Raw genomic sequence first — 13,515 nt, 5'->3', positions numbered from 1 at the left:
AATTGTGGAGTTAAGTTTCAAGTAAGGCAGCCCATAATATCTGAGTTAGAGAGTCACTTTACCATTTTTCCCATTTCTGTTTTTTTTTGCCAAGCCTTCTCATTCAGGGCTATATTTCTTGTCTCTCTAGTATTTCCTAGAATTTCTCTTAAATGTCACTAATTTTAATAGCTTAGCAGTGGCAACACCACTTTCTGGCAGTGTCCTGATAGCGCCATCAAATCAAAGAGCTAAAATTTTCCTCACTTTGATTGATGAGCTCATTTTGTTACAGAGGACAAATTGGATTTTTTTTTTAAATACTGGGTAATAAAAATTAATGTGTGATGTTGCTTTTCAGATGTTGTTGGATCTCTGCCTTAATACACATTTCAGCAATAAAAGCACAAGCTGGTAACTTGACCAGAAAGTTACCCCCTTCTCCATTCAGTTACCCTGAAAAGTAAAAGTTACTTTTCTAATCTTGTTACCTTGGCACATTTAAATATGTGTGTACGTAGGTATGTATTGGTGGCAATGAAGCAAGCTGTGGCAGTGGGGTAGTAATTTGTGTTTCAATCTTTCATCTAATTGTGACTATTTCTTTTTATTTCAGCTCCTCCAAGGTTTACACGAACACCCGTTGACCAGACAGGGGTCTCTGGTGGAGTTGCCTCTTTCATTTGCCAAGCTACAGGAGACCCAAGACCTAAAATTGTCTGGAACAAAAAAGGAAAGAAAGTCAGCAATCAGAGATTTGAGGTATTAGGTCCATTGTTCTGTTTCTCTGGGGGAAGACTCTATCTGCTGTATCTTTGGTTTGAATGTTACTTGCTTGTTGTACTCTGTTATAAAGTGTCACCAAGATATGGCATTCTTTATGTTACATGTGATGGAAAATCCAACATTAAATGGCTTTTAAACAAAGGGAATTTGGGGGTTTCGATTGCTGACTTTGTCTCTGCTTGTACCAAGACTCAGCTAGTGTTCCCAGCATGCCGCGGTTAGCCCCATCCTCACAGTGCCTACTCCTAAAGCTGCAAGGTGCGGTCTCTCATCTTCCCACAACCAAAATTAGAGGATTCATGAAAGCTTCCTATGCCATTGTTTTTCTATGTCATCGACTCAGACTGAGTTACCTGTTCATCCCTAAACCAATCTGTGTGGACAACTAGATGAAAGTATTTAAGTTAATCAGAATCTACCTCTGTTGCTGGGAATGAAATCAGCCCCATTCAACCTCATGGTTTGGAATGAGGGAGCTGTGTTTTGTTCCTGTTACCAGGAATTAGGGGAGTGGATACTGGGCAGCAAAGAAAGTTCTTCACTACTCATTGCATCTATGTTTTGCAAGTAGCATGAACTAGAATGAGAAATTTGCTCCGGTGTGTTAGTGTAAAGTAGTACTCTGTAAAAAACATACCCAAATGGGATGATATTGCAGATAAACCTATTGTAGTAATCGATTTTCTTTATTAAAAAATCTCAGTATAATGAAAAAGATGAAACATAATTCAGATTTTTTTATTTTGGTATTTGTGAGGAACATTATGGTTTAGAAATTAGTTCATTCTGGAGGAGAAAAAGAGGCATTAAGCTACACAGAAAAATTCTGGAAAAAACACAAAATATTGTGCTTGTAATTTAAGACAGAGGGTAGCTTGATTATTAGATGGTAGTAAGACCTCCAAGTGTAAAACTCCCTCATACTTGATGGCCGTCTTCACAAATTGGCAAATTAAAGGCAATTCCTAGTTAAAAGAAATATAGCAACTACAAAGTTCAGAACTGTTTGATAATATTTATTTTTCACCAGTAATTATAGAGTGATTAATGGTCTATATGCACAAAGAATCTAATTAATTATAATAATAGATATTAAAATCTGGACTGTAGTTTACAAATGAAAAAATTTTAATTGTTTGAAAATCAGAGATCTATCGTGATTTAAGAATAAATTATTCTTAATAATTTTATTTAAGAATAAAAATTATCTTAAGTAATCTTTGGGGAATATTTCCTACATTCAGTAGAAAATGATGTGTGTGCTCATCTTTGCTGCACATTTTTAGAAATTTAAATGAAACTGAATTTTTTTTTTTGTCAAAGAGTAGTTTGTTATCATGCTTGCTAATGATGATGGCTTCTTAACATAATCATGTAACAAAGATTAAATTATAATGGTAAGCATTCAAAGCACTAGCTCTGTTTAGCACATAATTCTTAATAAGGGTCACATACATATATTCAGGGAAAATTTTTTTTTTAACACAAAGTTCCTTCATCAAATGGTACTGAGTCTTACGTAAAGAATCTTTAATATCTGTACCATTATATATGGCTATTTTTTGGCCTTACTCATTCATGAGGCCCATGAAAGCAGTGGGTAAGACTGATTTTGCTTCCCCTTATATCTCCAGTGCCAAATACAGTGTCTGACCTAGATTAGATACACATCATTAAATACTGGGTATTAAATAGGGTTTCAAATTGGAAATTGCAGCACCAGTTTTTAACGTGTGCTGTAGTGTTTGTCGTTAAAGAGTTTGAGTCTAAATCTAGGCAATCGTTCAGAAATGTAAACATGCAATGGCAGGTAACAATCAGAATTTAAATTTGTAGCAAAGATGTTTAAATCTTTCTTCTCATTAAGCCATAGGATGTTTATAAATAATTTTTAAAAATTATGGCATATTTGACAAAGATTCTCATAACTGAAATTCTCAAGATGTGTAGTAGATTCATTCTAACTGTGTGCTTAATGGAGTTGAAAATAAATTGTGTTGCATTGAGAAGTGGGATATTTTGGCTGCCTTTGTGAATTTCAAACATAAAGAGAATGCAGAAAGACTTGAAGTGGACGTGTTTTAAAAATATTCCACCTCTTTCAAATATGGGACTGTACATTCCATAAATATATTATAAGGCATTCTCTACTTCATAATTTAAGCTCATGCACGTATTATTCACAAGTAAATGCATGGAAAAAAAGCACAGCATCTCAGTGAACAGCTGCAAGAACCCAGCATAGTTATAGGAAAGACAGGTAGAAGACTCCATGGTTTCCAATAGGTATTTATTAATATCATCATCATTATTGTTTAAAAGTAGTACTTCAACTAGCTGATAAAAGCTTAGGATTGCCAAACTCTCTCAGAGTAGAGTTCATAATGGTCGTGAATTCAGAGCTTACTGTTTAGGACATTAATTTTCTGCCTGGTGAAGCAAGCCTCCATTTTACAGCAAGAATGCCCTAAAAATGCAGAAAATGCTAAGCTAGAACAAACACTGGAATGATTTATGGCAAAATTAATGCATGCCATCAGGCTCTTGGGCTGCCTAAGTATTAGATTTATGCGGTTTCTCTTCATGGTTCACTCATTTATACTGTTCAGGCTGAGACACCTTAGACCAGAAGAGCTATTGGTGGCAGCATGCATTTTTTTCCTTCACCTTACAGTCCAATTATTGAATGGATCCACATGTGCATATATGTTTAAAGAGACAGAATAATTTGAAAAGTTTATCCATCATAGAAACAAGTCTCTTGCAAAATTAAGAGGTTCAAATCGCCCTAAATAAACCTACTGAAATATTTTTGTAACTAAACCCTGGATGGTTTTCTGCAGACGACAACCTACATTTTGCATATGTAGTTACATGTCTTTTCCCCTTCATTCAGTGGTTTTGTTAAATTAATCCAAATATTGTTTTTCACCACTGTATCAAAATTTAGTCTCAAAATGCTGCTGACTTTATTCTGAGCCTGAAGGCTGGTTCACCACTTCATTAAGAGGTTTAGCGGAGAGGTGGACAATTGTAACAACACCTATGACAGCTATATTTCCTCTAATAGGTAATAGAGTTTGACGATGGATCTGGATCAGTTCTCAGAATACAGCCCTTACGAACCCCAAGGGATGAGGCCATTTATGAATGTGTGGCCTCAAATAACGTCGGAGAAATAAGTGTATCTACCAGACTCACAGTTTTGCGTGGTAAGTACTCAAGTGGAAGGTTGTTGCTTATGTCATTGTTGAAATTCTGTATCCCAGATCTTCTTTTGTGGAGACATTAAAAAGACTAGCATTGTCCTGACATATAAATCAGAAATGAATTGAAATAAGATGGTTATAACTCAACTTTTAAATACATAGTAGGTGCCTTTTCTTAGGAGGCTTGGAAAATGTGAATCAGAAGGGAACGAGAAAAATCTCAAAAGAAATTCTGATTTCCCATTTCAGATGTCATTTTGATTTTTGGTAGCGAACCTAGAAAGAAAATAGGGTGTGCTACTGTTTTTCATGTGAACATTGTATATGGAGATTTCAGACTGAGGTCAGCAATGGCTTTTTACAAATGACCAGTGTTGACCTTGATGTTTGCAAAATTAAAGCAACGTTCTCTACCTACAGATGTGCTACTCTTAAGCAGAGGACTCAAAACCAAGAAAGATACCTTTCTTCTTTAAGTCCAAAGTGTGTTTTTATTTTAGCCTTTTACATTTCTTGACCTAGCATCTCTTGATGTGAAGTGCATCCAGCTCTGTGGCATGTGCAGTTTGGCTGAAGCGTGGATGACATGGCAAATCTCCATGCAGTGTGTCTCCTTGCTAGACTTTCTTTGGAATGACAGTGCTGGAGAGTAAAGGATGATGATTAATAATGCTGTATTGCGTATCTCTAATTCAGTCTTTTGAGTAGAAATGAGAACATTACTTGATTTGGCTTGCCTAGCAGTTGACATTTCCAGACTAACTTCTGTGCCTTTGTCTGTTTTTCTTTCACACACACTTTGATTTGTTTTGTTTTGCTTTTAACTTCATTTTGCTTGTTGCACAACTTATGGGGACAGACTTAAAAGGAAGAAAATTGGAAAGAAGGGATCAAATTTAATAATTATAGGGGGAATATGTATGGATTAAGAATAGTTCTCCTCCAGTTTACTTTTTTCCATTGAGAGATTTATTAACTTTATGTGTTTTATAAATTCAAAAAGCATTTTCTTCTAGATCTATTTATGTAATATATAAGTTAGTTAATCCATGAAGCTTAGAAAATTAAATTGTTTACATGTATATGCTGAAATATATTTTAAATAATATAAATGTCTTAGTCTCAGTGGGCATCTAAGGCAACTAGATACAGATATTTTAAATGCTTATAATAGAATGTTGCTTAAAAACAAACAAGTCAGATTTGAGCTGTATTTCCTGTCATTATGACAAGCTCAGTTCATACAGGAAATACTCTGCCCCCCTAAAAATGCATAGAGATGTTGATAAAATATCTGAAAACAAAATTAAATGCATTGTTAGGCTTGCAAAGGAGAAAGAAATATCCAGGGGCTGCAAACAAAGAGAATCTTGGAGAAGATATCCCAAGATAATAACCAAATGGATCATATGCTTTAGGACTGGAGTTTTATCTCTCCAGCAGGACATAAGCCTATATAAAATAAGATGTAAGTAAGAGGAGAAAGATCAGCTTTTAGCATAAAGATGAGTATTCTAGTACTCTTCCTACAGTGAAATACTCAGAACCCAGAAGCTAACATGAAAGCTGATCAGAAACAGTGAATCCCATAGAGTGTGAAAAAGGCAGCCATATAAGCACTCACCTCTCAGAGACACGTCAAATCCATGACATACAACCCAGATAAGGTCATTCATGCCCAATGGCCTCATAGGTAGGTACCACTTCCAGAGTATGAAAGCCCGTTCCCACTCACGGTGGACAGGAAGCCCAGTCAGTCTGTGAGCTACAGACAACTGAGCTGTATGAATGGCTTTTAAAAGGAACATACTTCAAATACCTGAAAGGGTAAAGGAAGGAGTAAAATCTTTCAAACAGGAATCAGACATTAGGAAAAAAGCAGACAGGAGTTAGAAGCCAGATTTTAGAACTGAAAGGAACCTTAGAGACTGTTCTACATGCTATAATACAAACTACAAGTATGTACATATGTTAATATACATACATATTAACATAAACATAGATACAAGGTCTGAAAATTGTAGAATCATTTTTGTGAAGCAAGATCAAACTCATTTGTTGACCTTTTAAACATTTTAATTTTCATTTACTCACCCAGTTTAGAACTAATGCTATTTTTTAGAAAGTGTATTAATAAAGGTGAAATGAAATTTATCAGAAGGTTTTTATTTGTTTTGTTTTTTGTTTTGCCTTCTGAATTCCTTGAACAAACTCCTTAAAAGGAAACAATGACAGTCATTTGGCTTGACTTAATTTTTATGTATTTAATGAAGACATTAACAAAAGTTCGAGGAAAATACCAATCTATATAAATACTTACATGGATTTATGTTTTCCTGCCTCTCAGCTGCCTAGGGTTCCCCACTCTCATCTGCTTACATCCAGCTAGCCCCCACATAAAAATTTGAAAATGTTAATATGATCTTGACTTTCTATGGGAATATCTGTCATATGTAAGTACAGTTGTATGAAAATTTATGATTATAGTAAAGTAGCGAAACCTTATTTTTTTAAAGACTAAATTTAGCAATTTTGGAAATGTTTCCTGAGAAAAACTCAGAAGTATTTTGGATAATGGGAAAGAAGTCTAAACATAACCTTAAAATAGGATGCTTTCATATATCCATGTAGGGCTAAATAAATGGGGTTGGAAATTTTGTTTGTTTCTTACATTACTTCTTTGTTTAAAAACTTCAAATAACTATTGATAATTCTATTAATAATCATCTTTTAAAAATATCCTAATGGTAAACTGACATTCATAGAATATGAACAACATGAACAGTTAACTAATTGAAAGTGAATGGTTCATATCATACCTGATGGGCTTCGTGCCCATTTTAAGTTAGCTTTCTCATACAAATCACTGGCAGATACACTTTCTGCTCTGCAGTGGGTGAAGACGGCTTTATATTTGTCATCACAGGCCCTCATTGGATGTCCATTTGGTTCTTATGGGCCATTTACATTTTTCCCCACTTTGCTGACCATGCCAAAAGTGTGCCAACTGTCCTGATGGGTTTTGTCTAAGTGGACTGGATGGAGATCACTAATTTATTTCACACAGGCTACTAAAGAACCTAATTAATTGCAGATTTAAACATCTGACCAGTGTGGCTAATGTAGGAGATGTTGAAATAATACTCTGACCACCCATGCGCACCAAAGGGAGTGTTTTAGGGAAAACTTTCCCTCTGTAGCTCGTTTCAAATAATGCTAGCTCTGAAAAACTGTTTTCATAAGCAAAGGTAACTACAAATTTGGGCTGAACGTGCCCTGGAATGAGCTATTTGGGCAATTACCACTTACACACTGTAGACTGTAGTTTATAGAAGAAGTAGTGGGAGAAGGGAGATGTAAATACGGTACTTAGAGCCTCTAGCTCATTTTTTAAGGGTTTTTTTAATTTTGTTTTGTTTTGTTTTTTTGGTGGCTCTGCCTGTGAAAACAAGCAAATACCAGCTCTCTAGTTCTGTAGCATTTTAGGAGGCTGAGCATATCTATCATACCATGTGTTTTCCCTGCCCACCAGAACTTGAAGTGAATGCCTGAGATGTCACTCAGAGGTTATGTATTTAGGGCTCAGTCCTACATAATTGTAGAATTCTACTAAGGACATTGGATTGGCTATTAGACTTTGAATGTAGGCTAAGGGTAGGAGCAGAGAGGGTGTTTTGAGAAGAGAAAACATAATCTAGAGGGAATTGGCTCTTCCTGAATCTTTGCTCCACTGGTCATAATTTCTTTGTGAGCAAAGATATCAGGAGGAAAACTTGTAATATAAATTTATATAATGCTAACTGAGGATGTAAATGTTCTCTCAGATATGTTATCAGCCACTGGACAGGGAAAATGAAACATCACCATCCAAAGACTTTCTGTACAAGCAAGCCATGGTGCACCTGTCACTTTTAGGTGCCTAAGTGCCAAGATATTGAGAGTTTTTCTTCTTGCTCACATAATTCCCATTCTACAAGAGAACTTATAGAAAATTTAATCGTTTGCCTCTGATTGTCTGACTAAATGTCATGTTCTTGAATTTATATTTTTTATGAAATCAGAAAATACACATTTTGTTGTCATCTGAAACAGAATGTAATTTTTTTTTCTTTAAGTTTAGTGGATTATTTTCCAACTCTTGCTCATTCCCAAATAGCACTTCCCCCAGACCACCAGCAGCACTAACATAAAACAGGATATAATGCAGGGTGGGACAAAAGTTGTTCTACAGTTGTGCATACGTGAAACACAGAGTTTATGCTTGTATTATTATTTATTAATTATTCTGTTATTTTCCATATGAATAACTGTGAACCTACTTTTGCCCCACCCTGTATACACCCTTGTTGCTCTTATGTTCTCATAGGAAACCGGTTTGTTCATAGAACACATATAAAGTAAAAAATAATTGCTTAAAAATGTTAGTGCCCAGCCCTGGCCGGGTAGCTCAGTTGGTTAGAGTGTCATCACAACAGCCAAAGTCCTGGGTTCGTCCCTGGTCAGAGCACACACAGGAATCTGCCAATGAATGCATCACTCTCTCCCTCTCCCCCTTCCTCTCCCTTTCTATGAAGTTAAAAACTAAAAATTAAAAAAAAAAGTTTGGTGACCAAAAATGGGATGAGTTACCTAGTTTTACAGATATATTTTATGAAACAATACTTATATTTGAATACCTACATAAATGCGACTTATTTTATGAATAATCATCATCAAGACATAGGACAATATGCAAAAGTCCACAAGACTAAATATCCAGTAATTTGAGTTTCAGCTCTGGCTTTGTCTCACAATAGCTGTAGTATCTTGAACTGTTAACTATCCTGTTTCCTTGGATTTTTTTTCCCTCCTGTGCACAGGGAAGGGATTGCATTGGTGAGCGCTCAGATCACTCCTCTCTTGCTTTCTATGATTCAATGACATGCCTATTTCAGCAAGTCAGTTCTTGTAAGATGGAAAAAATATGCTCCCTGAAGGTGACTGTTACTGAGATAGTAAAACACACAGTGAGCGGTTGGATGTGACAGAGAAGGCATTTCTTTGGGAAATGCAGAGAGATGTTTGCATAATATGTCAGTTTCAAAAATGTAAGCCATTAGAGAAGTTGTTAAAAAAAAAGTTTAGCAATTTTTCAGGGAGAGGCAGTCAACTCTCTGTGCCATTGTGCAGTACCCTGTGATCAGAATTAGCATGTTCATTACAGTCTCATTTTATTAATGCCTCTTTTTGAAGATGAACACAGTTGTCCCTGCTGTGAAAATGGTACTTCGCCGTTTATGTTATACAGTGGTCTCGGCTGGGGATCCAGGCTAGGAACATTAAAGAACAAAGCACATCTGCTTGACTGTCACACAAAAGGATTTTTATGAAAGACTGAAACAAAAAGAAGGGTGGCCGACAGAAGCAAACTTGATGACAATCCTCGTACCCAGGGAAGATTACTTGAAAGAGCTTATGCAATAGTTGAGTACTTGGAATAAATTGATACCAACATGATAAAGCTTTTGTGTGTACGATATTTCCATGCCGACAAGAGGTGTTGGTGGGCAGAATCATTTAGGCAAAGAGAAACTAATCTTTAGCCCTTAAAGATAATGATTCTTTATCTATCAGTGTTCAAAAAGACAGAGGCCCATGTGGACAAGCTCACTGAGGCCCTACTTAGGGGAGACATTAGAACTGATAATATTTGGGAAGAAGTGCACTTGGGAGCTGAGGCTATTCATGATCTCTTGTGATTGGTCTTTTGAAGACCATTGTGTTGGTGATGCATGCTGCTTCCTTGAGTCATCCTTACTTGTTTTTACACCCTGCAGTCGTGTCTTCAAAGGGCTCAGAGAGAATGATTGCACCTGTAAGTCACTGCATATAAGTGAGAACAGTGTTCTTTTGGCTTCATGTTATAACATTGTTATCAATTTAAAGATGATTATTGAGCCATGTGAGTGTTTACTGTTGATTGACTTGTTAATAGAGCTGTAGAAACATTAAGCTGGGAGGGAATTTTCGTATTTACTTAGTCTAATCTGTTTTTGATGTAAGAAACCATGCACCAGAGAATTTGGGATTATTTATTTATTTTTTTGGGTCACATAGTTAAGATTTTCTTTCAGTTTTACTGTATTATCTTGTGATATGTGTTTTAACTCTTCAAATATTTACTTTTGATGTATAGGTTTCCCTCATTATCCAAAAGCAGAGATTTCCTATGAAACCTTTACTAAGATGAAATGGCATAAAGGAAAGAAGCAATTACTTTAGGACACATCTCACTATGGAATGCACAAAATAAATCAAGATACAGTGCAGATTCTCATAGTCACAGTTCAAAGCAATAGTAGTTTGCTGCAGGGAGGCTAGGCTGCCTGTAGTTCCCAGGGAAGGAGCTTGGCGAGGCCACTCTCTCTGCCTGTATTGGCTCCCTGCAAAACAGATGCTGAACAAAGCATCTTTTCTTAAATGCACAAAGCCTCCTTGGATTTATTTCAGTTAGCAAAAGAAGTACTACTGTAAGTCTTTCGTAAAAGTGTAGTGACCTACAGCAAACTTTCAAAAAAAAGATACCTGTATAAGGCACTGTCCTGGAAGAACATGGTCTGCCAGTTGACCAGTCAGCGACAAGCATGATGAGAAAGAAAATAGTGCTAATGTGCTATGGTGTGCGAGATGTGGAAAAATATTACTTCGGTGATGCATTTTTGAGGGGGGAGGAGACCTCTGAATTGAGACTTGAAATATTTACAGGCTTTTATCAGGTAGAACTAGTGTGAGAGAGTATTAGGGAGAGACCTTCAGAACATAGTTAATGCAGGTAAGAAACTGACAAATATTTGGTGGTAGATGTGGGTTGTATCTTAGTTAAAGATCTCCAGAGAAATGGCATGCTACCAAAATTAAATAAGAAATTGGCTCAAAGGCTAGGAGGCTTGAGTCCCAGGAAGAGCTGATGTTTCAGTTTGAGTCTGAAGGCAGAAATAAGCCAGGACCCCGGTGGAAGGCAGTCAGGCAGGAGGAGTTCTCTCACTTGGTGAAGGGTCATCCTTTTTGTTCTTGTCACATCTTCAGCTGATTAGACAAGGCCCACTCAGATTAGGGAAGGCAATCTGCTTTATTCAGTCTACTGATTTAAATGTCAATCCCATCTGAAAGCATCCTCACAGAAACATTCAGAATGATGTTTGATCAATTATCTGGGCACCTTGTTGCCCAGTCAAGTTGACACATGAAATTAACCATCACAGGTGGGCATAAACCATAGTAACTCAGAGTAGAGAAGTTAAAGGAGCAGTAGTAGAAGAAAATGAAAATGACATATTTTCTTGGCTAAAAAGATTAAACCACACAAGTAAAGAATCTCATGGCTAAATTAATATAGACCATTTCTGTATGAATTGAAATTTGGAAAGAGCTTCACTGAAGTACTTAAAGTAATATAATGAACCATTCACAGTCCTTTATCATAATTAATATTTATTTTAAAAACCTGAATATTGAATTGGCTTTCATTGATAAAATTTGAACAATTCTTAAAAATTCAATTTCCTGACTCTCAAAATTAGTTTCATTTTAAGCTACTAATAAAAATACAGTTTTAAAAGTTGTGCATGCATAAATTATTGGGATTTAGGCCCTAGATATACCAAATGCCTCATCTAGGATTTAATTATCAAAATCCTAATTACATTTCTCCTTAGAAGATCAGGTAACTTATCTTATTAAAAACAATGACTTGTGAATTAATGCTACATTAAACACAAATATGATGATATATATTCTGGTATTCTAATCTATTTTGTTAAAGATAGCAGGATTTAAAGACTGTCTTATCTGTGATCTATCTAGATGAGCTTGTGTCTTAATTTACATCTCAAGACTTTTCATGTCCTTTTTATATCTGTAAAGTTCATTTTATATTTTTAAACTTTATTCTTGCATTAAATTTACATTATTTCACTTTTAGCATAGTGGATTTTTTTCTAATTAAGATTTTGGACCCAATTGTACACCTGTTAATTTATTTCTTGTACACCTGATGGTATGTGTGTTTAGGTGATAAATTTGATCTCAGTTTGGGTTTTCCCAGAAGAGAGCTATGTTTCTGTGAGTGTAACATCAAAAGAGCTATTCAAAAGAATGAAATTGTGTGTCATGAGTTTGACTAGCAAATCAGTATTAAGAGTTTTCAGATATTTTCTACCCTTCTAGGTTGGTATGCACACATCTTTTTGTTTGTGTATTTGTTTAATTCCAAGGGTAACTGTAGATCTATCTTTTATCAGAAAATGAGAAAATTAAATATGATAGAAAAGTAAAGACTGACTATGCTTAATAAAGTTGGTTAATATCAATATTTATACATCGTCTAGTTAAACCAAAACATCTTTTGGGGAGGTATGTTTGCATACATACTGCTTTTTTTATATGCAATATATAGTGTATGTGTATGATCTGTTTAATTTGCTTTATAACACTTCCCATATACTCTTTATTTCTTGACATTTTTATGCACCTGTCAACCCTTTGCATGTAAGCACTATTACATTTTTATCTCTGACCTAGAAATGTCCCTAGTATTTGCTGGCACCCAAAAAATATTTGTGAAACAAATGCATACATATAAAGAGAGAGATAGAGATATGGTTATGTAGACACGAACGATGCAGTAAGGGACCATTTGGACAAGAATTAATCTCACTCTACATGTAGTGGATGAAAGTGCCCATTGTTTTCAGTGGTCATTGTAGGATGGAGATACGATTGAGAACCAGAAAATGAAGGCAGATTAAAGGGCTGCAAACAGAGATAGTGAAGCAGACAGAAGGAAACACAATGGGAGAAGAGTGTTCTTTGTAGCAAGATGGACATGGATTCATATTAACAGCCCAGTGCTTCTGTCCTCTGTGGGATTAGGCAAAATACTTCAGTCTGAACTTGAAGCTCTTCATCTTTAAAGTGGAGGATAACCCTACCTGCTTTTTAGGATTGTTTTTATAAATTGATGACATACATGTGTAAAGCATGTGGCAGAGTTACTCAAATACAAAAGTTGCTGAAAACTCTTTCCCTTTATTCTTCCCTTTCATTTTTTTCCCTTCTCCCTTTATCATCCTTTTGAAGCTGAGCTATTTGGTATGACCCTCTCTTCCACTGTTAAATTCCCAGATCTAGAACAGTTTGTGGCTCATAGTAATTCGATAAATGTTTATGGTGATGGAAGATGAGAGGCAAAAATCCTGCAAAAGTTTTCTCTGGCTTATAAAACATTACTTAGTCCAAAGGACTGAAATTCAGTTTTTCACATGAAAGTAGGTTGGTATGAAAGTCTGAAAATACACATTTATTATTGAATTGTTTGAAAAGGTTTTAGATCCTTTATTGTTGCAATGTTCTCTAATACGCAATATCAAGAATTTCTTTTTTTCTTTTTTACATTTGCGCTTAATGTTATTTTAGCACACATTTCTATTGTCTTCAGAATGCTTGTACATTAGGACCAGGTAGTTGATGCTTAGATTAGGGTCACACTTAAAATATGATTTCT

General features: G+C 35.5%; 1 protein-coding gene across 16 annotated transcripts in view; it reads left to right on the top strand.

The window, feature by feature from the left end:
* Positions 1-13,515, top strand: part of PTPRD (protein tyrosine phosphatase receptor type D) — a 512,308-nt gene that overhangs the window by 206,072 nt on the left and 292,721 nt on the right. For all 16 annotated transcript variants that reach the window (XM_054583148.1, XM_054583147.1, XM_054583146.1 and 13 more), the window contains exons 3-4: positions 596-741; positions 3,836-3,977. In XM_054583148.1, coding sequence (XP_054439123.1) covers positions 596-741; positions 3,836-3,977 — 288 coding nt within the window. The remainder of the gene's footprint in view (positions 1-595; positions 742-3,835; positions 3,978-13,515) is intronic.

Source organism: Pteronotus mesoamericanus, unplaced genomic scaffold, assembly GCF_021234165.1.
Source record: "Pteronotus mesoamericanus isolate MK-2021 breed Mesoamerican mustached bat unplaced genomic scaffold, CSHL_Meso_final contig_73, whole genome shotgun sequence".
Taxonomy (NCBI): Eukaryota; Metazoa; Chordata; class Mammalia; order Chiroptera; family Mormoopidae; genus Pteronotus; species Pteronotus mesoamericanus.
The sequence above is the reverse complement of the archived record's forward strand: the minus strand, read 5'-3'. Positions and strand labels throughout refer to the sequence as shown.